Below are 25,159 nucleotides of genomic sequence, written 5' to 3' on the forward strand. Positions count from 1 at the left end.
TGACATCTATGTTCCCAGGCTGTGGTACTACAACAGGCTGCATCTTCTGTCAGACCAGACTGAACCCAGGTCATCACACTCTGATCTTCCTTCCACGCTTCCTTCCAGGCTGTGGCTGTGGTGCTGGAGGTGTGGCAGGAGGAGGAGGAGCATGGGCCAAATCACACAAGTGTGTTGTTTGTGTCATTTGGCCCAACAGACCCTTGTTGAGGGTGTGTATAATTACCTCCTCACACAAGAGCTGTTGCCCCTCCTCCATTTTCTCAAGCTTGCATGCAGCCAAGACGGCAAAGGCCTCTTGATAGGTGGGTTTGGCTTGGAGGGCCGCTGATGCCTCCCCAATCAGCCTCAGGGCCGACTCCTCCACATTCCCCCCCTTTCTCGCCCTTTTGCGTGGAAGGCGGAGGGGAGGGACCTGGCATTCTGTGAGGCTCCTTTGCCCGCCTACCGCCTGGCTGCCGCTTACCCCCGCCTCCTCCTGGCTGCCACTTTCCACAGCCACCTCCTGGCTGCTGCATTCCACACCCTCCTGTTCCTGGCTGAGGTCTTCCTGTGTATGAAAAAGGGACATAGTTTTAGTTTTTGGTTCATCAAACACACAAAATTTTCACATCAAGACTGTTGCAAATTGTTAACCAATAGAAAAGACTATCATTCTGAGCCCAGCATTTTTCTTTCTTGTCCCCAAGGTTTTGCCCACTACTGTCTATTGATATGTGGAACACTTTCTAAAATCAGCAATTAGTGAGCAAAAATAAAGTTAACATCATTCATTTATACTCCCAAAATATGTACAACAATACTATACCTGGCTCAAGCTGGGCTCCCCCAGTTCTTCCTGAGTGGAAGGCCCAGGTTGGGCGTCGGAAGACTCAGTGGGTGTGGAATGTAGCATAGGACACGTGGATGGAAGAGTAGAGAGTGATTCTCTGGCCTCAGCCTGGTCTGACAGAAACTGCATCCTGTTATAATACCACAGCCTGGGGACATAAACGTCATCTGCTGAAGCACCAGATTGCATGGAGTCCAGCACCTTCTTCCTCTTCTTCAGATATGTACTCCTCAGGCCACCGATTTTCTTTTTTAAATAGTTGACGTCTGCCTTGGGGACCACCGGCTTCACAAACTCAACCAGTTTGTCCATTGCTGCCTGCCTCTTTAGTTTGTTACTATACATATATAAGCAATATAACCTAGTGATGTACCAAGTTCAAAATGTTACCTTCGTTTGCACGTTCGTCGCCTCAGCTTCTCCCTCTGTTCACAGATCGTACGGACGACACGCGCGTGTTGCGTTTTATATACAGTGCGCATGCGTGAAACTCCGCCCGCCCCTGACATTCTTTCTAGACTATTCCCCGCCCCTTCGCTTTCGGCGAAGTGGGGAGAGCACATGGCTGAGAGAACGCAGGTGCGCAATCAGAGTTCCACTAACGAGGAGGAGGGTGAGGAAAGCCCGGAGCCTGAAACTTCCCGATCCAGGAAGAGAAGATTTAAGGCCTCAAATATGTCTTTTGGAGAGATGTTGGAGATGGTGGACATATTGAACAAGACCGACTATGATGGGAAGTATGGACCTTACCCAAACCCAAATATCAGAAAGGCCAAGATCATGACTAAAGTTGTGATTAGTCTTCAGAAGAATTTTGGGGTACGCGGATCCATGGATCAACTGAGAAAACGCTGGTCAGACCTGAAACTGAGGGAGCACGAGCAGTACATAAGGATCAAGAGTGTTCTGCAAAAAAGTAAGCAGTTGTCGTGTGTTCATATGATTATTCTTGCTTGCATACATGCTCCATGTGCTTTGATTTCATGTTGTGCATTTTAAAATGGCCACTTTCAAGTTCATGGTTTAATTAGTTTGTAAGAAACATCGTTCTGCAGGTAAGTATTCCAGCTTAACAAAGTGTCCACAATAATGTTCTCACCTTGGAACTCGGCCAAAAAACACAATTGTACAACACTTCCAAGCAATGTTTCATATTCCTATTTCTGCCCTCTGTGTGCTAATTATTCTTTTTTTACATTCTCATAGGGGAGAGAAGACTCGGCAAGTATGAGGACACCAGGGACCCCACCCCTCCCAAAGAAGGCAAAATTCCAAAACCAGAAGCAGAGGAGCAGGAGGAGGAGGAAGGAGAGATCGTTGAAGTTGGACAAATTGTCACCACAACAGGTGAGTGTCGGAGAACACAGCTTCCGGTAAGCTCATCAATGTATGTCACCATATTTATAATACATGGTGTGTTTTTTTGTAGGTGATGTGGAAGAAGAATCCCATTTTACCAGTGAAAGTGCCAAGATCCTGATTGGGGAGATAATGGGGTGCAATCGAGATTTCGAAAATATACAGCAAAACATTAATGATGTTAAAAATAAAATGAAGAACATCATTGATGTTTTGGGGAGAGTGTGAAACAGCCCAAACTAGCTAGGGTTTTATTTTTTGGCTTTTAAACCACAACTTTTGTATTTTTAGAAAATTTGAGATGAAGGGGTTGCAGCCCCAAAACATGTACATTGATCCCCCATGATGGGAGATAGCACATGTTGACACACTGTGTGCATCTTCCAAATTTGGATTTTCCAGGGGTGACACCCCATGTGATGAAGGCAATATCAGCCCAGTTTGTACATACTCATGTCTGATATTGTCTTCACTTTTCCTGAGCGAGCACTTTTCAAAGTTGAACTTTGTAAGTTCCTGTGTTCTGTATGTTACTCTTTGATACATGCCTGTTTACTCAAAAACACCAAGTAAACAAAAATTACCTGAAATAATGTTTTTGATACACCCAATTTGTTGGTTTGTTTTAAAACCATTTTCTAAACGCACATGTGAAGTGTGCTTTGATTAAAAATTTAAATTATCAACAATGTGCGGCTTCCTTTTTCATTGCGCAAATGATGTATTTGGAGTAAAACTGTTGTTTTCGGTGGCAATGGGTGTTATTTACTAAAGGTAACTCCACTTTGCACTCCAAGTGCAGTTTCAGGTGCACTTTTGCAGTGCACTTGTAGTGCATAGTGGATGTGCCTTTAGTAAATAACACCCACAGTGATGTGTTAATTTTCACAATCATGCCATTTTCCTGCCCTGGTGCTGAAAATGAGCATGATTTTGGTCAGTAATGCACTACATACATTAGTTACCAAAAACAAGGTGTGTGTGTAGCAGACCCACAACATAATAACATCTTATTAATCTGAAGAAGAGACTGTCCCCTCATCTCGCTCAGAAATTGGGTTTGCACTGTTGGTGAAAAAGGCACAACAAGAAAAAACATAAATTTACCTAGGAGACACCTAAAACCAAGCTAAGCAGTAAATGTAAACAAATATTGGAGTTTCAAAGAAAAATGTATTCATAAAATGCCGCTCAGACATTGTCTGGCATATCAATGGCCCCCCTACCTACAAAGTAGTCCATGTATTGGGTTCTAACCTCAGGGGCACTTTGGGGGGGGGCAAGCCAGGATGAGCAGCTTCAAGGCCCGTGAGGTTATCATTTTCCAGCAAGTCTGCTTCTTGGACAACTGAGACCGCATAGTTTGCAGAATGTCTTTTTAGGAAATTGTGAAGAACACAGCAGGCCAGCACAATGTGATTTAGTTTGTATTCCGCCATGTGGATAGGCATTAAAAAAAGGCGGAACCGGCTGGCCAGTATTCCAAAGGTGTTCACCACTCTTCGGGCTCTGGGCAGGCGGAAATTAAAAATCCTCTGGTGCGAGGTGAGGGTCCTCATCGGGAAAGGCCGCATCAGATGGTTCGCCAGGGCAAACGCCTCATCCACTACGAAGACGAACGGGAGTCCTTCCTGATTCTCCTCTGGGGGTGGCAAGCCCAGACTGTCACTCTGGAGACGCCAGTAGAACTCCGTCCGTGAGAACACTCCACCATCCGACATCCGTCCATTTTGCCCCACGTCCACATACAAAAAGTCATAGGTTGCAGACACCACCGCCAACATCACGATACTATGAAACCCTTTGTAGTTAAAATAGTATGACCCCGAGTTGGGTGGTGGGACGATGCGGACGTGCTTCCCATCAATTGCACCTCCACAATTGGGAAAGTCCCAACGACTGGCAAAGTGGGAGGCCACAGTCTGCCATTCCTGTGACGTTGAAGGACACTGTGGAGTGAAACAAGACCAAAAATTTGTAATTTTACAAATCAACATTGCAGATTAGACACAAACATTTTTGGCCAAGATTAGTATAACATTTTGGGAACTGAGTATTTAAAGCCCAAACTATAAGGTCCCCTTATCAGAGTCATCACCCCCCCCCCCCCCCTATCTGATGGGCCCTTGCTAAAAAATGAAGGAGGGATATTTTGGACAGGTAACCCTCTCCACTTGATTGAGAGCTGAATGCCTAAATAATGTGTGATACTTTGGGAAGCCCCTCCTTACTTACACTATTGGCAGCCCACCGGACAGGTAATAAGCGTCATATTGCCAAAAAGAAAACAAAATGGAAGCACATTTTGACATTCTGCTATTACATAGCAAGATAATAATAGGGTAAAAAAAATAAAAAATGATAGCATTTGAAAGTATTGAGGCAGGCCCTTGCACTACATGCTTTGGTGAATTCATCCATAAATGTGACCATAAAAAAGGTAGATATAGTGTGTATTTGGTTTGGTAAAGTTAGCAGATAGAGGATTGCTAGCAGCTTAGCTAGCAGTTGGGGGGAGGGGGGTTCCTAATGAGTTTGGCACAACCAAAAAAAAAATGTTCAGGGAGTGTTTAGGGGAAAGCAATACTATTGAGCTGATAAAAGACATTGGTAAGTGACTAGACTATAGTTTTATGGGCCAAGAAGAGCATGGTGGGGAAGTTAGTGAGGCAAATATGCATGAGGACAAAGGGGCAGAGTATATGAATTAGAGCATATTGCAATAATGGTAATTAGGGAATGAGGAAAGAAATGCAAGACATTAGCAATCATTAAATACATAGAATGTGATGTTAAAGGATAAAACTTACCTTCATATAGTCCTTCTGTAGGACCTGAATGATGGCAGAACAGGTCTCTGGAATAATGATCCCCAGAGCCTGGGGGGAGATGCCTGTAGAGAACTTGAGGTCCTGAAGGCTTCTCCCAGTCGCCAAGTAGCGCAACGTGGTGATGAGCCTCTGCTCCGGAATGATGGCTTGCCGCATGCAGGTATCCTGCCTGCTGATATAAGGGGTCAGCAAAGCCAGCAGACGTTGAAAAACAGGGTCCGTCATCCGGAGATAATTCCTGAAATCATCAGGATTATTCTCCCGGATCTCACGGAGCAAAGGCATGTGCGAGAACTGGTCAGGCTGGCGCAACCAATTCTTGGTCCACAAACGCCTCCCCTCCCTGTTCATGGACCGGGCTTGTGTCAAAGTAAGAACCCCAACATGAAGCCCTTGCACAGCACAAACTCTACGACGAGTACGTAGACGAAACATGGTTTCAAAACGGTCGGCTGGTCAGAACGGACAACAGAAAGCACCGATAAACAGCAATGCCTGAAAGAACAAACTGAATAGCAGAAGCAAGCAGACAATAAGCAATGCAAATCAAAGCGTACTATACCAAGATATAGTCCACAATGAGAAACAAATACTTACTGACTACACGCACTGATTATCAGATACGCAAAGACAAGCAGAAACTGAAGAGCAGTAGCGAACTGAATCACAAATCTGAAAGCGCGAATCGTCTCTCACCAAACTTCTACTAACACACGATGCACACGAGATCAGCAGAAGGAGCCCAAAGGGTGCCGGACGTGGTGCTGAACTTCCCTTTTCTAGTGAGGCCGTACGCGGCTTACGTCATTGCGTTCTTGGCAACCGGAAATTCCGACAACTTGGTCCGACCGTGTGTATGCAACATCACTTCTGGACCTCGCCCGGAATTAATCCGTTGGAATAACTCCGACGGATTTGGTTGTCGGAATCTCCGACCGTGTGTTCAAGGGCTTAGATCTCTACAACACAAAGGCATGTCACGTTGTAGTCTATGATAAGAACTAGGAGGGCTTTTTGAGATAACACAGGAAGATATGCATAGGCACATGACAACACCGCTGGAACCATATCCACAGAAGGGAAGCTGGTAACCCCCCCTAGCATGCAGCAGCATGGATAGGGGGCCCCAATAAGACTCACCACCTATGCTGTGCATAGTGTCCATGTCACGATCTGGAGCCAGTTGTAGCCCTCACGATTAGAGGCTCTGGTGATCCACTGCTGGTGGTGCAGGAAAAGAGAAGAAGAAGGGGGCGCCTCTGGGTGTAGATTTTTAAAAGGCAATTTATTCACAGGTAAAACAAACAGATGATGCACTCACATTTTCCAAGGCATAAAAAGGCATGTAGAATACAAGGGGGGCGGTTTTTTCATCTGATTTGTCCGTCACATAGGATCCGGTCCGCGGGTGTCATGTTGTCCTCTCCTGGCGTTACCACGAGTTTGTTGTTAAAAAATGCCGGCTTGGTGGAAGCAGAGGATGTGTTTCCAAAGCGAGGCTTGGTTAGCGGTGACACGCGGGTCGCCCGCCGTGACGTCACAACCCCGCGACCCGCGTGTCACCGCTAACCAAGCCTCGCTTTGGAAACACATCCTCTGCGTCCACCAAGCCGGCATTTTTTAACAACAAACTCGTAGTAACGCCAGGAGAGGACAACATGACACCCGCGGATCGGATCCTATGTGACGAACGAATCAGATGAAAAAAACCGCCCCCCTTGTATTCTACATGCCTTTTTATGCATTGGAAAATGTGAGTGCATCATCTGTTTGTTTTACCTGTGAATAAATTGCCTTTTAAAAATCTACACCCAGAGGCGCCCCCTTCTTCTTCTCTTTTCCTGCAACAGTCTAGGAGCCTGGTTTCAGCTCCCTGTGGTGGCAGCCCTGCATTCCAAAGTCCCACTCAAAGAACGAAAGACACTTTCACGGGACTTGAGAACTAAAAGTTCTCATTCATATTATCGTCCAATATAACTTTATACAGACAGCCCTCCGGAGTATATTATTTTCTGATCTTTTGCGCCTCTACTTGTCGTGTGATCCACTGCTGGCTCTTAGACTCCACACCCTGGGGAATCTTACGCTCTCGCCCCTGTGGGATCCGTGTTGGTGTTCCAGCAGACCTGCCTTTTTTAACCACTTAGACTCCCATCCGCAGCAGTCAGCCATAGAGTCCATTACCTTTGTGGTGCACTCCTGACCCCAACAGTGCGCATCTGTCATCTGGCCTCAGGTGACCCAACAGAAGCCTCAGCAACACGTTGTCCAGCACCAGGAAATTGTAACCTCACAAGGTCTGGAAATGCATTGCAAAAACCTTTCTTCAAGGCCTCCTGAAGATGTTTCATCCTCTGCTCCCTCTGTGAAGGCTGGATGAGTTCTGCAACCTTACCCTTGTAATGTGAATCAAAAAGGGTTGCCAGGCAGTAATGATTCCTTCTCTTTGATACCAAAAATCCTAGGGTCCTTAGACTGCATTGCCTCCCGGAATCTGCAAAGCCTGCAAAAGTTTCCAGAGGCATTCGAGTCCTCTGGGTCACTAAGGATCACATGATCCCGGCTCTTTCCCCACCTGCAAAGCGCCTGGGGCAGATGGTATTCCCATGGGGGTATATGTACAGTACGGGGAGGATATTATGCCTGAACTGTTGAAGGTGTTTAATGCATGCTTGGAGGTTGGTGCTCTCCCCGAATGTATGTCAAAGGCTAATATTGTTTTATTGCTTAAACCGGGGAAGGATCCAGTGGATCCGGGGTCATATAGACCCATCTCTTTGCTGCAAAGCGATGTAAAGATCCTGGCCAAGGTCTTGGCCCTCCGGGTAAACGGGATAGTGTCCACTATTATTCACCAAGATCAGGCTGGCTTTATCTTTATGCCACATAAGTCCACGGCAACCAACCTTAGGAGATTATTTCTAAACATGCAGCTGCAGGCAGATAATGGGGAGAGTAGGGCCCTTCTGTCCCTTGACGCTAACAAGGCGTTTGACAGTATAGGCTGGAGGTACCTGTGGGCGGTGTTAGGTAAGTTTGGCTTTGGACAGCGCTTTATTGCCTGGGTTAAACTACTGTACGCCTCCACGACGGCCAATATTAGGATGACGGACAGGATGTCTGCCGATTTTGCCTTGGCCAGGGGGATGCGGCAAGGGTGCCCGCTGTCCCCCTCGCTTTTCGCAATCGTGATAGAACCTCTTGCTGCCCTTATAAGAGACAGCGTAGGAATACAGGGATTTCAGTATGGGGCTGTTCACGAAAAGATCATGCTCTATGCGGATGATATGCTGCTTTTCCTGGCCAACCCCAGCCAGTCCCTGCCACAGGTGATGACCATAATAGAAAAGTTTGGAGGGTTCTCCGGTTTGACCATTAACTGGTCTAAGTCGGCCATGTTGATGTTGGATGGAGGAGAGGTGGCGGTCCCAGAGTCCTGTCCAGTGCCAGTAGTGACTAGTTTTAAATACTTGGGGGTACAAATAACGTCCAAAGTAGGGGACTACTGCTCAGTGAATATATGCCCATTGCTGTCGAGATTCCGGGATAAATACATGGAACACCCTTAGGATGTCCCTGGCCGGGAAGGACAATCTTATAAAAATGATTTTAATGCCCCAATTGCTCTATTTCCTCCACAACTCACCGGTTGTAATACATTTAAAAATCTTCAGAGTAGTGAATACGCTATTTCGGAAGTTGTTGTGGAACACGAAGCCCCCTAGGATCAAGTTGGAACAGCTGCAGCGCTCCAAGGACAGCGGAGGGTTGGCGGTACCCAACCCTTGGCTGTACTATGTTGCGGCCCAGTTGCAACATTTGGTGGGCTCCATGTCGCATGAACCGGCGGGCTCATCAGCCAGGCTGCTCCTTCATGCGTCAGGGGCAGAGACCATCCCTATGGGACTGGAGGCCCAGATGTTTAAGAGCTCCAACAAACTAACCCCTACGCTGTCCATGATACAAAAAATATGGAACAAGAGTAGACAGCTGCAGGGGGTGCAGGGATTCACGGAATATAGTCCAATATGGGGTAATCATACATATGTAGAGATCGCTAAAATACAGCCTGACCCTCGATGGAGTGCCCATAACGTGAAAATGCTGTCCTATATATTTCAGGATGGAAAGCTTCTCTCCTTTGCAGCCATGCAGCGTAAATTTTACCTTACCGAGGCTATGATCTTTCCCTACTTGCAGCTAAGGCACGCGGTGGCCGCGCAGGGGGACTCGGGAGAATGGGTATTGTCGCCCACCCTGTTGTACCATGCGCTGCACTCTGCGGAAGGCACGAAGGGTATAATCTCACAATGCTATCAGATGCTGCTGGCGCGGCACCTGCGTGACCACCCGTGCAATGCCGCTTTGGGAAAAGGATGTAGGTACACTCACGGATGAGCAGTGGGAGGAGGCCATGCAGGCCATCACCTACTGTTCACTGAATGTGGCGCAAAAAGTCTCACAACTTTATATCATACTGAGAGCGCATTACACACTGGTTAGGTTGTGTAGGATGGGTGGGACGGCTGATCCCTTGTGCGGTAGGTGCAGGCAACGCGAGGGGGATCTTATCCACCTCATGTGGTGCTGCCTGAAGCTCCAAAGATATTGGAAGGAGGTAGTGGACACTGTCAATATGGTGTTTCACACGCAGATACCTTTGGATCCCATATGTTGTATTCTAGGGGTACTGGAGGATGTGGTGTCTTTGGAACCAATCAGGGTGGCGGTCTACAGGGCGCTATTCCAGGCTAGGAAAGTTATTTTGCTGGGCTGGAAATCTGCGGAATCCCCAGCAGTGGCGACCTGGATAACCCATATGGGCAGGATCCTTATCATAGAGAAATACATCTATCAGCACAGGGGATGCCCGGGAACGTTCGAGCGCCTGTGGTCACATTGGTTCGATACACCTGGGCTAAGCCCAAACTAATTAATATTGTCCAGATTACTGTAAGACGTGTGGCAAAGGGCGGACAAGGGATGCTTAGTTCAGAAATGATATACCTGCTGGGGAACTTTGTGCGATCATGGGGCGGAGGGAGGGAGCCCTGGGCTGATGTATTGCCTGTCTGTACATTGACAATTGTGTATCAAGCGGATGTAAATGTGCACTGGAAATTATTGTATACCTGTAACTTCAATAAACACCTTTTTGATTCAAAAAAGGATCACATGATCCTTAACAACCTCCTCTGAGCCACATACAATTTCTTGGGTTTCTGGAGAATGAAAACCATCCCTTGAAGACTGCTTCTGAGTGTTATCCGCCACGTCCATGCTGACACAATTCTCCTCCCCCGCTTCTTCCTGTGTGTTTGGTGGGCCTGCAGGAATAATATCTGGATAAAGGGGGCCTTGAGAGGTAAGGAAGTCCTCCTCTTCCTCACACGGTTCTGCCTCAACTGCCCTGTCCATTATTCCATGAAGCGTGTGCTCCAACAGGAAGACAAGAGGGACAGTATCACTGATGCATGCATTGTCACTGCTCAGTGTGCTCACCATCCTCGTGGCCTCATCAAATGGTGACAGAACAGTGGATGCATCCTTGATCAGTAGCCACTGGCGTGGAAAAAATAAGCCAAGCTCCCCTGACCCTTTCCTGGTGCCATACTCACACAGGTACTCATTGATGACCCTCTGCTGCATCTACAGCCGATGCAGCATTGCCAATGTTGACTTCCACCTGGTGGACATGTCACAAATGAGGCGGTTGGTGGGCAGGTTGCATTCCCTTTCAATGTCAGCCAGCCGAGCACTGGCATTGTACGACCATTGGAAATGACCACAGACTTTTCTGGCCTACCTCGGGAGATCTTGTATGCCTGGGTACCTGCTCAAGAACCGCTGCCCCACCAAATACAGGATGTGTGCCAAACATGGAACATGGGTCAAGTGTCCCTGCCGGAGGGCGGAGAGGAGGTTGGTGCCATTGTCGCATACAACCATTCCTGGCTGAAGCTAGCGTGGCGTCAATCACCTCTGAGCCTGCCCATGCAGAGCTGACAGAATCTCTGCCCCAGTGTCTCCTGTCCCCTAAGCAGTGGTTTAACCTTAAACTACGTAGAGGGTTCTTTACTGTAAGAGCAGCAAGGATGTGGAATTCCCTTCCACAGGAGGTGGTCAGTCTCAGCAGGGGGCATCGATAGTTTCAAGAAAACATTAGATAATCACCCGAATGACCGCAACACATATACAATGTAATACTGACATATAATCACACACATAGGTTGGACTTGTGTCTTTTTTCAACCTCACCTACTATGTAACTAATGTTTTCCAGAGGACTGGAGTAGGGTTGGAGATGAGGAGCGAGGAGAAGTTTGCATTTTTCTCTGATGTGTGTTTTTTAAAGTGCTGTTGCCGTAGGATATTATGAATATATTTAATTTAATTTATATTTAATTCATATATTTAATGTATATTTAATTACTATATTTAATTTAGCTTGCAGCTATGTAGGGCGGAACATATTATCTTCAACAAAATCTCTGGTAGACCAGACAAGTTGTGCCTAGGCTTGTATATACAAACAATGGAATCCAAACCTCACTTCAAAGGATCCCATGCTGGGATATGCAATGAAGGGAGACCAACTCGTAATCAATACCTAATTTCCCAGGAAAATTCAAGCTAAGCTCCTGCTCAGAACAGTCACAAGGATTTACATTAAAGGGGGCTGACTTATGCAAAGTATAGAGATTGGAGATGTAGCCAGTCCTTAACCTGGAATAGGGAAACACACCAATCAGAGCCACACTATGCCAACCAAAGAGGCATCAGTATGTAATGAAATACACACACTTTTATGGGAGAGCAAACATCAGAATGGATGGAACCTTGGTGCAAAGGGTAATTATGGGAAAGGTCTGCATTTTACTTGTAAGTAACTAAATATGTATGCAGATTAATGTTTTCAAGAATATACTCTGTATTCCTTCATTTAATTCTCTTATTTTAACCTAATATTTTCTTCCTTGCTGTAGACTATAGATATATGGTTGTGCATTAGATTAGATTGTGATTAGACTTTCAACTACTCACCAATAAATTTTGTGATTGTGTTAAAGCTTTCACTCATGGTCAAATAATTCTAATTTAACCCAAATCATATCTTAGAGATATTAAATCTCAAATATAGTATACGGGGAAAAAGACTGCATGGGAGGTTGTCTCATGTCTGGTCAAGCATGTGGTGCCCAAGCGGCTGCTGTTGTGGCCACATTTGATGCGCTTCAGTCATAGGTTTCAAACAGCAATGGTGAGATCTGCTGCACACGTGTCCAAAATGGCCCACACTAAGGAACTTTTCAAAATCAGCGGGGAGTCAGCAGTGCCCTGCACCTGTGGAGCTCTGCAGTGTGATGCTGTAGGGTGGCTGCCCTTAAGCTGCCCCCGCCTCTGAGTTGTGCCTCCTCCTCTATTCTATAAGGAACTCAAGTAGAGTCAGTGACCTTATCATCCCCTCCCTCCTCATCACTGGAGAAAACTTGGCACTATGCTGCAGCTGACTGCCAGTTTCTTGGCCTTCTTGGGCACTCCCTCTCTCTAGGCTCACGTTACTCCCTTCCTTAACCTGGGAACCAACACATTGGAGCCTTCAAATCTCTGCGCATTCTCCAGCAGCATGTACCCGACACTGTGGTTGAATAGTTCAGGGGACTCCTCCATGCATGATGATTGGGCTATGGAAAGAGTGACTGTGGACAAGGAGCAGGTGAAATAGGCCGCATTTGGCAGCTGCATAGGAAGGAGAACTACTCTGAGCCTGGGTGACAGAGGATGAGGACGGGTTTGTTATTCACTCCACCAACTCTTCTGCATGTTTTGGCTCAATAACACGGCTAGCAGCAGAAAAAAAAAAAAAAGGACAAGTGTGCCCCGCGGCCACCACAGAGGATGCACCTCAGAGCCTGCTTGCCCTCTTTTAGTGGCCTGCTGTGAGCGTCTGGCTCTCCTTGGTGGCCTTCTGGACATGATGTATATTTTGTTTTGCAACACCGCACTACACTGTATTGTGTACTGTGTACACCACCAGAAAAGTAGTAGCAACTGCACTACGGCTGCACTATATTGTAATTACAATTTTTGATCTAATAATTCACAGCAGGGCCCGTTCCTGCGCCCAACAAGAGTAACTGTGAGGGCTTAGCCCACGTACACAGGGTCAGAGATTTTGCCGACGGATTGTGTCCGAAACTGTTGCATACACACGGCCGGGCCAAGTTGGCGAAAAATCAGAACGTGATGACGTAATTTCGTTACGATGGGACTACATTCAGGCTAGTAGCCAATAGCTTTGATGTAGGAATTTGATCTGAGCATGCGTGGCACTTGATCCGATGAAAATGCTCTACACATGATCGGATTAGGTCCGTCCGGCCCAGTTGGTCGGGAAATATTTCCAACATGTTGGAAAATTGGGTCGGATGGAGATTCGAATGGAATCAGTCCGATGCATACCACACACAGTCGGATTATCTGACGACATGGTCCGATAAGACTCATTCCGACAGATTCTCCGACCGTGTGTACAAGGGCTTACAGTGTTCTGGTACCACCAACACCTAAGGCCCAATTTTATGCAGAGTGTATAGGGCAGGCTGTATAGTATATAACAGGCAGTTCTCTATTTTCAAACATTCGACTTACAAACGACTCCTAATTACAAATGGAGGGAGACAACAGGAAGTGAGAGGAAATCTACCCCTAGGAAAAAAAAAATCTCTCTTGTAAGAAAAAAAAATGTGTCTCCACTGATGCTTTATCACCAATCCTTCTTTCCCTAATAACCCCAAATTTTCTAAATCCAATTGGCATTGGGAAAGAAAATGAGGTGAAATCTTCTGAACAAGGGCACAGATGGCAAAAGAAAAATGTTACAGGGGTGATAACCCTGCCCTATATTATCCAAAAAGCTTAAACATAGATTTTGGGGTTGGGGCTACACTTAAAAAATGTACCTGTTCCAAATTACAAACAAATTCAACTTAACAACAAACCTACAGTCCCTATCTTTTTTGTAACCCGGGAACCGCCTGTATACTGCTGTTCAGAGTATATAGAGCCTGGGAGCCCCAAGCCTTTTCTTTTTGATTTGGGTGCAGGGTACCCCTTAATATCCATACCAGACCCAAAGGCCCATTAATGGGCTGGTGGGGGAAGGGGTAACTTTACATTACAGTCGCAGGCAGTTTTAAATGACCTTTTTTCCTTTAGAAATGTAATTTTGTGTAGGGACTGTTCTAAACACATGCAACTTTATAGGCATACTATAGACACCCCCAGGTAAGATATTTAAAGGAATATTTCACTTTTATTTTTTCACTTTAAGCATTATTAAAATCACTACTCCCGAAAAAATTGAAATTTTTAAAACTTTTTTTGCATTGATACAGGTCCCTTGGGGCAGAACCCGGGTCCCCAAACCCTTTTTAGGACAATAACTTGCATATTAGCCTTTAAAAATCGCACTTTTGATTTTTCACATTTGTGTCCCATAGACTTTAATGGGGGTTGCGTGTTAGCACAAATTTTTGGTCAGTTCGAATGTTCTGCCGTGAACTGAACCGGGGGGTGTTCGGCTCATCCCTAGCAGCCAATGCCTCATTTAAAGTCCCGACCCTTTCCTTTTAAACAATTTATATAGGGATGGAGGTATTTGACGATATCAATTCATGGTCTCATTTATAGTCCTGCCCCCCTCTTTAATAAAGTTGACACAAAGGGGTTTAAATGGCTATTAAAGGTAACCACATTAGGAAGGAAACACATACACAATATTGTTATAATGTTCAGCACTAAACCATCTGATTAAAAAGATTAAAGTTTAAAATTTTAATTAAACGGCATACATCTGCATGCTGATACATGAATGCGCAACCATGTGAATGGTGAGTGGATTGAATGTTCTGGGGGATGAACCCCTAAAAATCTGTCTCTAAATGGAGGCTGTAAAGGAAGTGAGGCTGCTTCAGATGCGGGCTGGGGAACTCGATCACTGTGAACAAAAGGAAAGCAAAAGGAGGAGAGAAAAGCACAAAGCCAATCCTTTAATCAGCTTAGGAATGTATTCAGTATATACAGTGCCTTGCAAAAGTATTTACCCCCCTTGGCAGTTTTCGTGTTTTGTTGCTTCACAACCTGGAATTAACCTGGATTGTTTGAGGATTTGCATCATTTAATTTACAGAACATGCCCACAACTTTGAAGATTTTTTTTTTATTGTGAAGCTAACAACAAATAGGACAAAATAACAAAAAAAGTCAATGTGCATAACTATTAACCCCTGCTAAAGTCAATACTTTTTAGAGCCACCTTTTGCGGCTATCACAGCTCCAAGTCGCTTTGGATAAGACTCTATGAGCTTGCCACCTCTTACCACTGGGATTTTTGCCCATTCCTCCTTGCAAAACTGCTCCACCTCCTTCAAGTTGGATGGTTTGTGCTTGTGAACAGCAAGCACTCTTTAAGTCTGACCAAAGATTTTCTATTGGATTGAGGTCTGGGCTTTGACAAGGCCATTCCAACACATTTACATGTTTCCCCTTAAACCACTCAAGTGTTGCTTTAGCAGTGTGTTTGGGGTCATTGTCCTGCTGGAAGGTGAACCTCTGTCCTAGCCTCAAATCACACACAGAGTGGCACAGGTATTGCTCAAGAATATCCCTGTATTTAGCACCATCCATCTTTCCCTCAACTCTGACCAGTTTTCCAGTCCCAACTGCTGAAAATATTCCCACAGCATGATGCTGCCACCACCATGTTTCACTGTGGGGATCAGTGGCGACCGGGCCCCTTGCTGCAGGGGGCCCTCAGGCCCCCTGTACTCTTCCGTAGGAGGGGAGGCTGAGAGGAGCTCCTCTATCATCAGCCGAACTGAAATCGGCTCTGTGCGGGAGCTCCTCACATTAGGGTAAAGTGTGTGCTCTTTGTCTCCCCCTACAGTGCAGTACCCGGCAGGAAGAGCCAAGGTACTGTAAATGTCTGCCGTTTTTTTTTTTAAGACTAGCTACTGCATTTGTGTTTATATGTGTGTGTGTGTGAGCATGCTTGTGTGTGTGTGTGTGTGTGTGTGTGAGAGAGCATGCTTGTATGTGTGAGCATGCTTGTATGTATGTGTGTGTGAGCATGCTTGTATGTGCGTGTGTGAGCATGCTTGTATGTGCGTGTGTGAGCATGCATGTATGTGTGTGTGTGAGCATGCTTGTATGTGTGTGTGTGTGTGTGTGAGCATGCTTGTATGTGCGTGTGTGTGAGCATGCTTGTATGTGCGTGTGTGTGTGTGAGCATGCTTGTATGTATGTGCGTGTGAGCAAGCATGCTTGTATGTATGTGTGTGAACATGCTTGTATGTGTGCGTGTGAGCATGCATGTATGTGTGTGTGTGAGCATGCTTGTATGTGTGTGTGTGTGTGAGCATGCTTGTATGTGCGTGTGTGAGCATGCATGTATCTGTGTGTGTGTGAGCATGCTTGTATGTGTGTGTGTGTGAGCATGCGTGTGTGTGTGAGCATGCATGTATGTGTGTGTGTGTGAGCATGCATGTGTGTGAGCATGCATGTATGTGTGTGTGAGCATGCATGTGTGTGTGTGTGTGTGTGTAAGCATGTATGTGTGTGTGTGTGTGTTCATATATGTATGTGTATGTATGCATGTGAGTGTGCGCATGTATGTGAGTGTGCATCTATGCATATGTATGTATGTGAATGTGCATGTGTTTATCAGTGGCGGTGCATCCAAAAGGGTGCACAGGTGCCACCCCCTCTCTCCAGCCACACCCTCTATGACCAATGGATAGATTCATGCATAGCATAGCATGAATCTATCCATAGCCACTGCTGGCACCCCCATATTTAGGTGTCTGGTCCCTTTTGGGGTGTCGGGCGCCTGAATTACAGCGGCGGGGGGTGTTTTTGCAGCACCTGATTAGAGCCATGGGCTCTAATAGGCTTCAAAATAGGTGAACTGCTTGACGCTCACAGTCTACCCAGGTGTGTTAGAAAAGTGAATTAATATTCACTTTCCTAACACTGAACCGCCTCTCCACCAATCAGGTGTGCGGGTCTGTTACCCATCACCTGATTGGCTGAAACGATAGGCGCAGCTATTGGACGCCTATCAGGAGGAGAGGACAGGAGATGAGGATGGCAGGAGAAGCATGGAGGACCCCGCTCATGGCCGTTACCTGCTGCCCCACCCAGACACCCAGGTGGTGGGGATTCACAGTGGCAGCATTTGATGGGCACACCAACAGCATTTGATGTGCACAGTGGCGGCATTTGATGGGCACAGTGGCAGCATTTGTTGGGTACACTGGCAGCATTTGATGGGCACAGCGGTGGCATTTGATGGGCACAGCGGCAGAGTTTGATGGGCACAGTGGTGACATTTGATGGTACAGTGGTGGCGCTTGATGGTACAGTGGTGGCGTTTGATGGGCACAGTGGCTTTAATTGATGTTTTTTAAATCGGTTCCTTTATATGCGGCCACCCACTTGGGACTGGGCCCTGGTGTTCCACCATCAGGCTCGGAGAAAAGAGCCCTGTCCGGAGGTCGGGGGCCCTCCAAGGTTTCCTGCATCGGGGCCCTGAAGGTTCTAGTTACGCCACTGGTGGGGATGGTGTTCTTTGGGTGATGTGATGTGTTGGGTTTGTCCCAGACAGTGCTGTCTTTGATGGCCAAAAAGTTTGATTTCAGTCTCATCAGACCAGAGCACCTTTCTCCATACATTTTGGGAGTCTCCCACATGCCTTTTCATAAACTCAAGACGTGCTATTTTGTTTTTTGCTGAAAGTAATGGCTTTCTTCTGGCCACTCTGCCATAAAGCCGAACTCTATGGAGCGCATGGCTTATTGTTATCCTATGTACAGATACTCCAGTCTCTGCTGTGGAACGCTGCAGCTCCTCCAGGGTTACCTTAGGTCTCTGTGCTGCCTCTCTGATTAATGCCCACCTTGCCTGGTCCGTGAGTTTTGGTGTGCGGCCATTTCTTGCCAGGTTTGCTGCTCTTCCATGTTCATTCCATTTGGTTATGATTGATTTTATGTTGCTTCTAGGGATAATCAAAGATTTGGATATTTTTTTTATAATCTAACCCGGACTTGTACTTCTCAACAACATTGTCCCTTACTTGTTTGGAGAGTTCCTTGGTCTTCATGGCAGTGTTTGGTTAGTGGTGTTGTAGCCTCTGGGGCCTTTCAAAAAAGTGTTTATATGTAATGACAGATCATGTGACACTTAGATTGCACACATCAATTCACTAATTATGTGACTTCTGAAAGTAATTGGTTGCACAAGAGCTTTTTATGGGCTTCATAACAAAGGGGGTGAATATATACGCACATGCCAATTATCAGTTTTTTATTCCTGAAAAATAGTTTTATGTATATATTTTTCTAATTTTACTTCACCAACTTAGACTATTGTGTTCTGATCTATTACATATAAATCAGATTTAAAAAAAAAACATTGAACTAAAGGCTGTAATGTAACAAAATAAGGTAAAAGCCAAGGGGGGGGGGGGGGGGGGGGTGAATACTTTTGGCACTGTAAGTATAAAACAACACTAAAAACTTGTGTGAAAAATGTTGGTGCATTCGCAGAGTGCTAGAGCAGGTGGGCGCTTCCACGTGCAGTGTCACAGGAGGACCGCCTGAAAGACTCTATTGAGGGATCCACGAGTGCCATGTGTTAGCTGCAGCTGGAGCCTCGATAAGCTTCATGGAGACATTTGCTGTGTGTCTCTGGATGGGAGTGGTCCAGTGCTGTCAAACTGGGGAGCTGCCCACACATTGGCCAATCAGAATGCATTTCGAAGGCACGGCCTCGCCTTCATCTGATAAAGGCGGTGAGGCCATGCCTTTGAAATGTGTTCTGATTGGCCAGACAGCAGCGTTCAAACTCTAATCGAGAAGTGGAAAATTAGGTGTTCTGTTGAAACCAACCACGGTCAGGTAGACCGACTAAAATTTCAGCTACAACTGCCAGGAAATAGTTTGGGATGCAAAAACCCACAAATAACGTTAGGTGAAATACAGGACTCTCTGAAAACATGTGGTGTGGCTGTTTGAAGATGCACAATAAGGAGGCACTTGAAGAAAGATGGACTGCATGGTCGAGTCGCCAGAAGAAAGTCATTAATATGCAATTGGTACAAAGTATCTCGCACAGAGACAAGCCTCAAATCTTCTCGCACAAAGTCATTTGGAGTGATGAAACCAAAATTTAGCTTTTTGACAACAACCATAAATGCTACATTTGGAGAGGAGCCAACAAGGCCTATGATGAAAGGTACGGAGGTGGATCACTGATGTTTTGGGGATGTGTGACCTACAAAGCCACAGGAAATTTGATCAAAATTGATGGCAAGATGAAGGCAGTATGTTATCAAAAAATACTGGAAGAACATTTGCATTCATCAGCCAGGAAGCTGCGCATGTGACGTACTTGGACATTCCAACAATGATCCACACCACAAGGCCAAGTCGACCTGTCACTGGCTACAGTAGGATAAAGTGAAAGTTCTGGAGTGGCCATCTCAGTCTCCTGACCTCAATATCATTGAGCCACTGTGGAGAGATCTCCAAAGTGCAGTTCATACAAGACAGCCTAAGAATTTACAGGAACTGGAGGCTTTGTGAGAAGAGGAATGGGCAGCTTTACCATCTGAGTAGATAAAGAGCCTCATCCACAAATACCACAAAAGACTTCAAGCTGTCATTGATGTTAAAGGGGGCAATACACGGTATTAAGAACTGGGGTGTGTAAACTTTTGATCAGGGTCATTTAGGCAGTTTCTGTTGCCATTATGATTGAAAAAGAGTAACACTAACCGTGAGTGAAAGAAACGTTTTTGTGTTATCATTCATATTCTTTGAAAAAAGGCCAAGAAATTCTGCCAGGGTATGTAAACTTATGAGCATGACTGTAAGAGCTGATTTCAAGGCGGGACTTGACTTCATTCCTTATGCCAGGTAATTATCAGATTTGAGTAGTTCCTATATGGCCAATATGCAGACAGTATGTGTGCACCTAAACTCTGAATTTTATTGGAATTGAAAATATGCATCTTAAATAGGTCATCCTTGCTTTGCTATTTAGCGGGTCACTAGCAGAACATGAAAACCCCTATTAGGTGTGAGGATACTTGTCAAGGACACACTTTTTCCAGGTCAAAGATGCACTAATAATAATACAAAAATTTGGGAAAAAAATACTGTGCTAAAGAAATCTCTCAACAATCAGTCTAAATATCTAAAGGCTGCGATTGATACGATGTGATACACACCTATAAAGCATATAAGTCAGGAATTTCAACCGCGCTCACAATTACAAAAATCTAAAAAAATATATCTAAAACCTATAACAGAATAATATGTATACACTATAACTAGTCAAAAATTATAATATAAAAACACAACTAAGTGAATAATAAAAATGTACTCTATAACTCATACAATAATCAAGTGTACAGAAAAAATATATATATAAAGTGCTCAAAAATTATATATAAGCAACAGTTCCTCATAAAGACGTAGTAATGAGCATAAGTTGTAAAGTGCACAGAATTTTTGTGAACAATCAGAAATATTATGAATAAAGTGCGCAAAAATTAAATATAAGAAAACAGTTCTTCATCAAGATGTAATCGTGGGCATAATAGTCCAATAATCATAAGTGTTTCTTCTCAAGAAATCCTATGCAGGTACGAGAGAGAGAATTTCCTTCACCAACACCGTGCTGATAAATGGTAACAATGCGCGCTTACCAAATCCCAGAATCAGAAAGGCATTTGATATCAGAAATCTTAGGGGTCATCACACAGTGACATCACCTCGTTTTCACGTGGTTGGACCATTCATAAAAGGCAAGCAAAGACTCCCATAGCGTAAAACCGTAAACCAAAATCTTTTATTCCCTAATAAAAAACATACTCACAAACATAAAGGTCAAATCAGCGTTAAAAAAAGCCGTCCGGCAAAGCGAACGCCCAAATGTCACGTGATTTGCGTCAAGCACGTCAAGACCACCCTACGTACGTTTCGCCATATGCCACTGCCCCAGACGATGCCACATATGGCGAAACGTACGTAGGGTGGTCTTGACGTGCTTGACGCAAATCACGTGACATTTGGGCGTTCGCTTTGCCGGCCGGCTTTTCTTAATGCTGATTTGACCTTTATGTTTGTGAGTATGTTTTTTATTATGGAATAAAAAATTTTGGTTTACGGTTTTACACTATGGGAGTCTTTGCTTGCCTTTTATGAATGGTCCAACCACGTGAAAACGAGGTGATGTCCCTGTGTGATGACCCCTAAGATTTCTGATATCAAATGCCTTTCTGATTCTGGGATTTGGTAAGCGCACATTTTTACCATTTATCAGCACGGTGTTGGTGAAGGAAATTCTCTCTCTTGTACCCGCATAGGATTTCTTGAGAAGAAACACTTATGATTATTGGACTGTTATGCCCACGATTACATCTTGATGAAGAACTGTTTTCTTATATATAATTTTTGAGCACTTTATTCATAATATTTCTGATTGTTCACAAAAATTCTGTGCACTTTACCACTTATGCTCATTAGTACGTCTTTATGAGGAACTGTTGCTTATATATAATTTTTGAGCACTATATATATATATATATATATTTTCTGTACACTTGATTATTGTATGAGTTATAGAGTACATTTTTATTATTCACTTAGTTGTGTTTTTATATTATAATTTTTGACTAGTTATAGTGTATACATATTATTCTGTTACAGGTTTTAGATATATTTTTTTAGATTTTTGTAATTGTGAGCGCGGTTGAAATTCCTGACTAATAATAATAATATACAATAATATAATATATAAAAATAATATATGACAGCCCTGGAGCATGCTTCTTCATGAATAGGTCAGTGATGGCCACTCCTATATTCCTATCTTGACAGGTACATTGTCAGCAATGCCCAATATGTGTATGACCAGCATAAGCTTTATTATTATTTTTTCAAGCAGCAGTATTTCAAAGCATAGCAGAATTTATGATTAATTTATCTCAATAAGTAAAAAAACACATTTCACTTATTTTTCTCAAAGATTTTAAAGCAGTCATTTATGTTAATTCCATAAAGCAAAAAACAAACTGAATTAACCCTTAACAACCAATTAGAATTTATTTTCCATTGATCTGATTCACTGAAGCAAAACTTTATTGCTGCTATGGGACACTGCACATTATAATTGCTTTTTGCATTTCTCCATTCAGTAAGCCCAACAGTGTTTCTAGTGGACCAAGAGCCTTAATTAAGAAAATGCTTAGTGAATGTCTCACCTTTAAGAAATCAAGCCACACGACTTCAATGAAAAAAAAATATATATTGTTTTATTTAAAAATACACAAAGTATGAGCAATACTTTTAAGAACCACCACCATCAAACACCTGATTTACAGGCAAGTTCACCCAGAACTGATATTACAATCTTAGATGAATGCCAGGTTGTGGAATCTCATATCAGCTGCTTATTATCAAAGTGAAGATTTGCTATTTGGCTGCATTTTAACCTGCTTTCCTAAACACCTATTTTCACCTACATAATAGCTTGTGGGACTTACAATTTTCAGGTATTACCCTTGAAAAAAATCAGCCAATTCAAATCCACTACATCTCCTATGGCAACTTTCTGTATGATTCTGGTCTTTAACGAGTTTCACCTTTTTTAGTGTTGGAAAATTGATGAACATTTTATATTCTCAGTACTGTATAGTCACTGCTGGAATAGATTCATACTCAAAGAACATTTGTTTCTCTGAGTATTTCTTTTTTTTTAGTCCAAGTTATTTATTCCTATTTCTTTGTAAATAAGCCTACTTTTCTCTAAGTGACATAACATTCCTATTGAATTTCTACCTCCAACATTTTGAGAAATAGTCAAAAAAGGAGTCAGAATCACACCTACATAGCATTGGAGAATTCAGCACATGGATAATGACTGTCTTTCTTTCGCCTAACACTAATAAAGAGAAGCGATGGATGTTATAAGGGAGAGAGACAATGGAATCCAATATCCTTTGTCTGAGGCCAAAGGATAAATGTAAGAGTACACCAACATCCAATAGATAATAGCAAATTCACTTTGGGTAGACATTAATAAACATCAGAGGTCTTCCCTAACACATATCTTCAAGGAGGAAGGGGGGAATCTGTAAATAAGATATTTTCTATCATACAAGAAACTTATGGGTAGTAGATACATTTTCCATACTGTATCCCAAATGGGTTAACTTCAAGGAGTTTGGAGAGCACAGAGTAATATAACAACTGATACAACTGTCGATTTGCCTTCATTGGAAGAATGGTGCACTTAGTATCAAAGTAGTGCCATACATAACATTCCATCCACAGTTGGTTATGAAATACCATACTATGAGGTAAAATTGGCATATGTAAACAGTGACCACGACTTAAGAACTGTACACATTTAGTAAATCTTTTCTCTGTGTCAGGAGGCATGGTGTTTTCTATTTTTCCCAGTCTCTATTTTCTTTGTAGTAAGATACTGAACCAATCCACTGAGAAGCATCAAGAAGATAGTCATAGACATCACAATGACATAATGACTGATGCTGTTAACAAGAAATAAAAAGTATGTTAGCGAGTACAACATTTACAAAAAAAAAAACAATAATTAGGGTCAGTTTTCAAAATTTACAAACAGTGTAAACATTAAATCCAAAGTATAGTGTATTTCAGTCAGTGCATATTTTAAGATATTTTTAAAGTGATTACTAGAAGTGTCACTTTGAAATAAAAATAAAAATAAAACGGCACACAGATTTCAGCAAATTTTGGAAGACAGCGCTGTTTGTTACATTATTGCCTTCACTATAACCACCTGGTGCAATCTCAGTGTTGTAACCAGTGAAGTGAATGAGCATTAAGAAAGTATCTCATCAAAAATGAAACTCCTATTGCAGGCAATATCTAAAATCTGACTTGAATCCCAGTGCAGAACTGTAAGAAATCTAGAAGAGAAACGGAGTATCATAAAAACAACTTTATTATGTACCATCTATTAAAATCTATTAAAAAAAACATTAATAATTATACTCCACATAGGGATTCACAACATGCAAAGAGTCTGATTACAGTTCACAGTTCAATTCAGGAATCCTTTTTCGGGAGCACATATGACAGAATCATTGAAATCAGTGGAATACACTGGAACCCACTCCTAATCTTTAAAAAAGTAATAACAGCCAGTAGTGTAGACTGGAATTTATAGCATGTGCATGTTACCGATAGAGGTGAAAATGAGTGAGCCAAGGTGAAGCCACTGCCTCTTGGCCCTTGTACACACCGTCGGACATTCCGACAACAAAATCCGTCAGATTTTGTCCGACGGATTTTGTCCGAAACTGGTGTTGTATACACACGGTCGGACAAAGTTTCGGAAAATCCGATCGTTCGTAACGTGATGACGTTTTTTAGTTACGACGGGACTACATTCAGGCTAGTAGCCAATAGCTTTGGTCTAGGAATTTGATCTGAGCATGCATGGCACTTTGTCCGATCGGAATTCTCTACAAACGATCGGACAAAGTAACGATCGGACCGATCAGATCATGTTGTGGGAAAATTTTATAGCCCAGCTCTAAAACTTTGTCGGTCGGATATTCTGATGGAAACAGTCCGATGGAGCCCACACATGGTTGGATTATCCAACAACACGGTCCATTCAGACATTTTATAAGGGCTAAGATGGAGAATTCAGGTACATTCAGTAAACAGCCAATGGTCTTGTACACAAAATTCTTAAAATAAAAGGACTGACCCCAATCGGTAACTATCCAGATCCAATGTAAGTAAGTCACCATAAAGACAGCATGGTAGTCAAAGTAGTCAAGGCACATATATTCCAAGGAGGGGGCTCTTAATAGGAATCTTGGAAACAATCTCAGTTCATATGAATCACAGACTGGATTTATGTAAACTGAGTTTGTTTCTAAGATACTTATCAAGAATTTGGGACTATACATACATATGTGCCTTGACTACTTTGACTAACATGCCGTCTTTATGGCGACTTACTTTTTAAAAGTTGCCCCTGGGTGCAAATTGAGATAAAAAGGTAACCTTGTC

The 25,159-nt window shown here is 43.6% G+C and overlaps 1 protein-coding gene across 1 annotated transcript in view; it reads right to left on the minus strand.

The window, feature by feature from the left end:
* Positions 1–22,374: 22,374 nt before the first annotated feature.
* PIGN (phosphatidylinositol glycan anchor biosynthesis class N) overlaps positions 22,375–25,159 on the minus strand; it is a 618,025-nt gene continuing 615,240 nt past the window's right edge. Inside the window, exon 29 of the mRNA XM_077492054.1 lies at positions 22,375–23,643. Within this exon, the coding sequence (XP_077348180.1) occupies positions 23,520–23,643 (124 nt within the window). The 3' untranslated portion in view covers positions 22,375–23,519. The remainder of the gene's footprint in view (positions 23,644–25,159) is intronic.

The sequence above is a fragment of the Lithobates pipiens genome, unplaced genomic scaffold (genome assembly GCF_037356315.1).
Source record: "Lithobates pipiens isolate NorthernLeopardFrog02 unplaced genomic scaffold, aLitPip1_a1.2 Scaffold_19, whole genome shotgun sequence".
Classification (NCBI taxonomy): domain Eukaryota; kingdom Metazoa; phylum Chordata; class Amphibia; order Anura; family Ranidae; genus Lithobates; species Lithobates pipiens.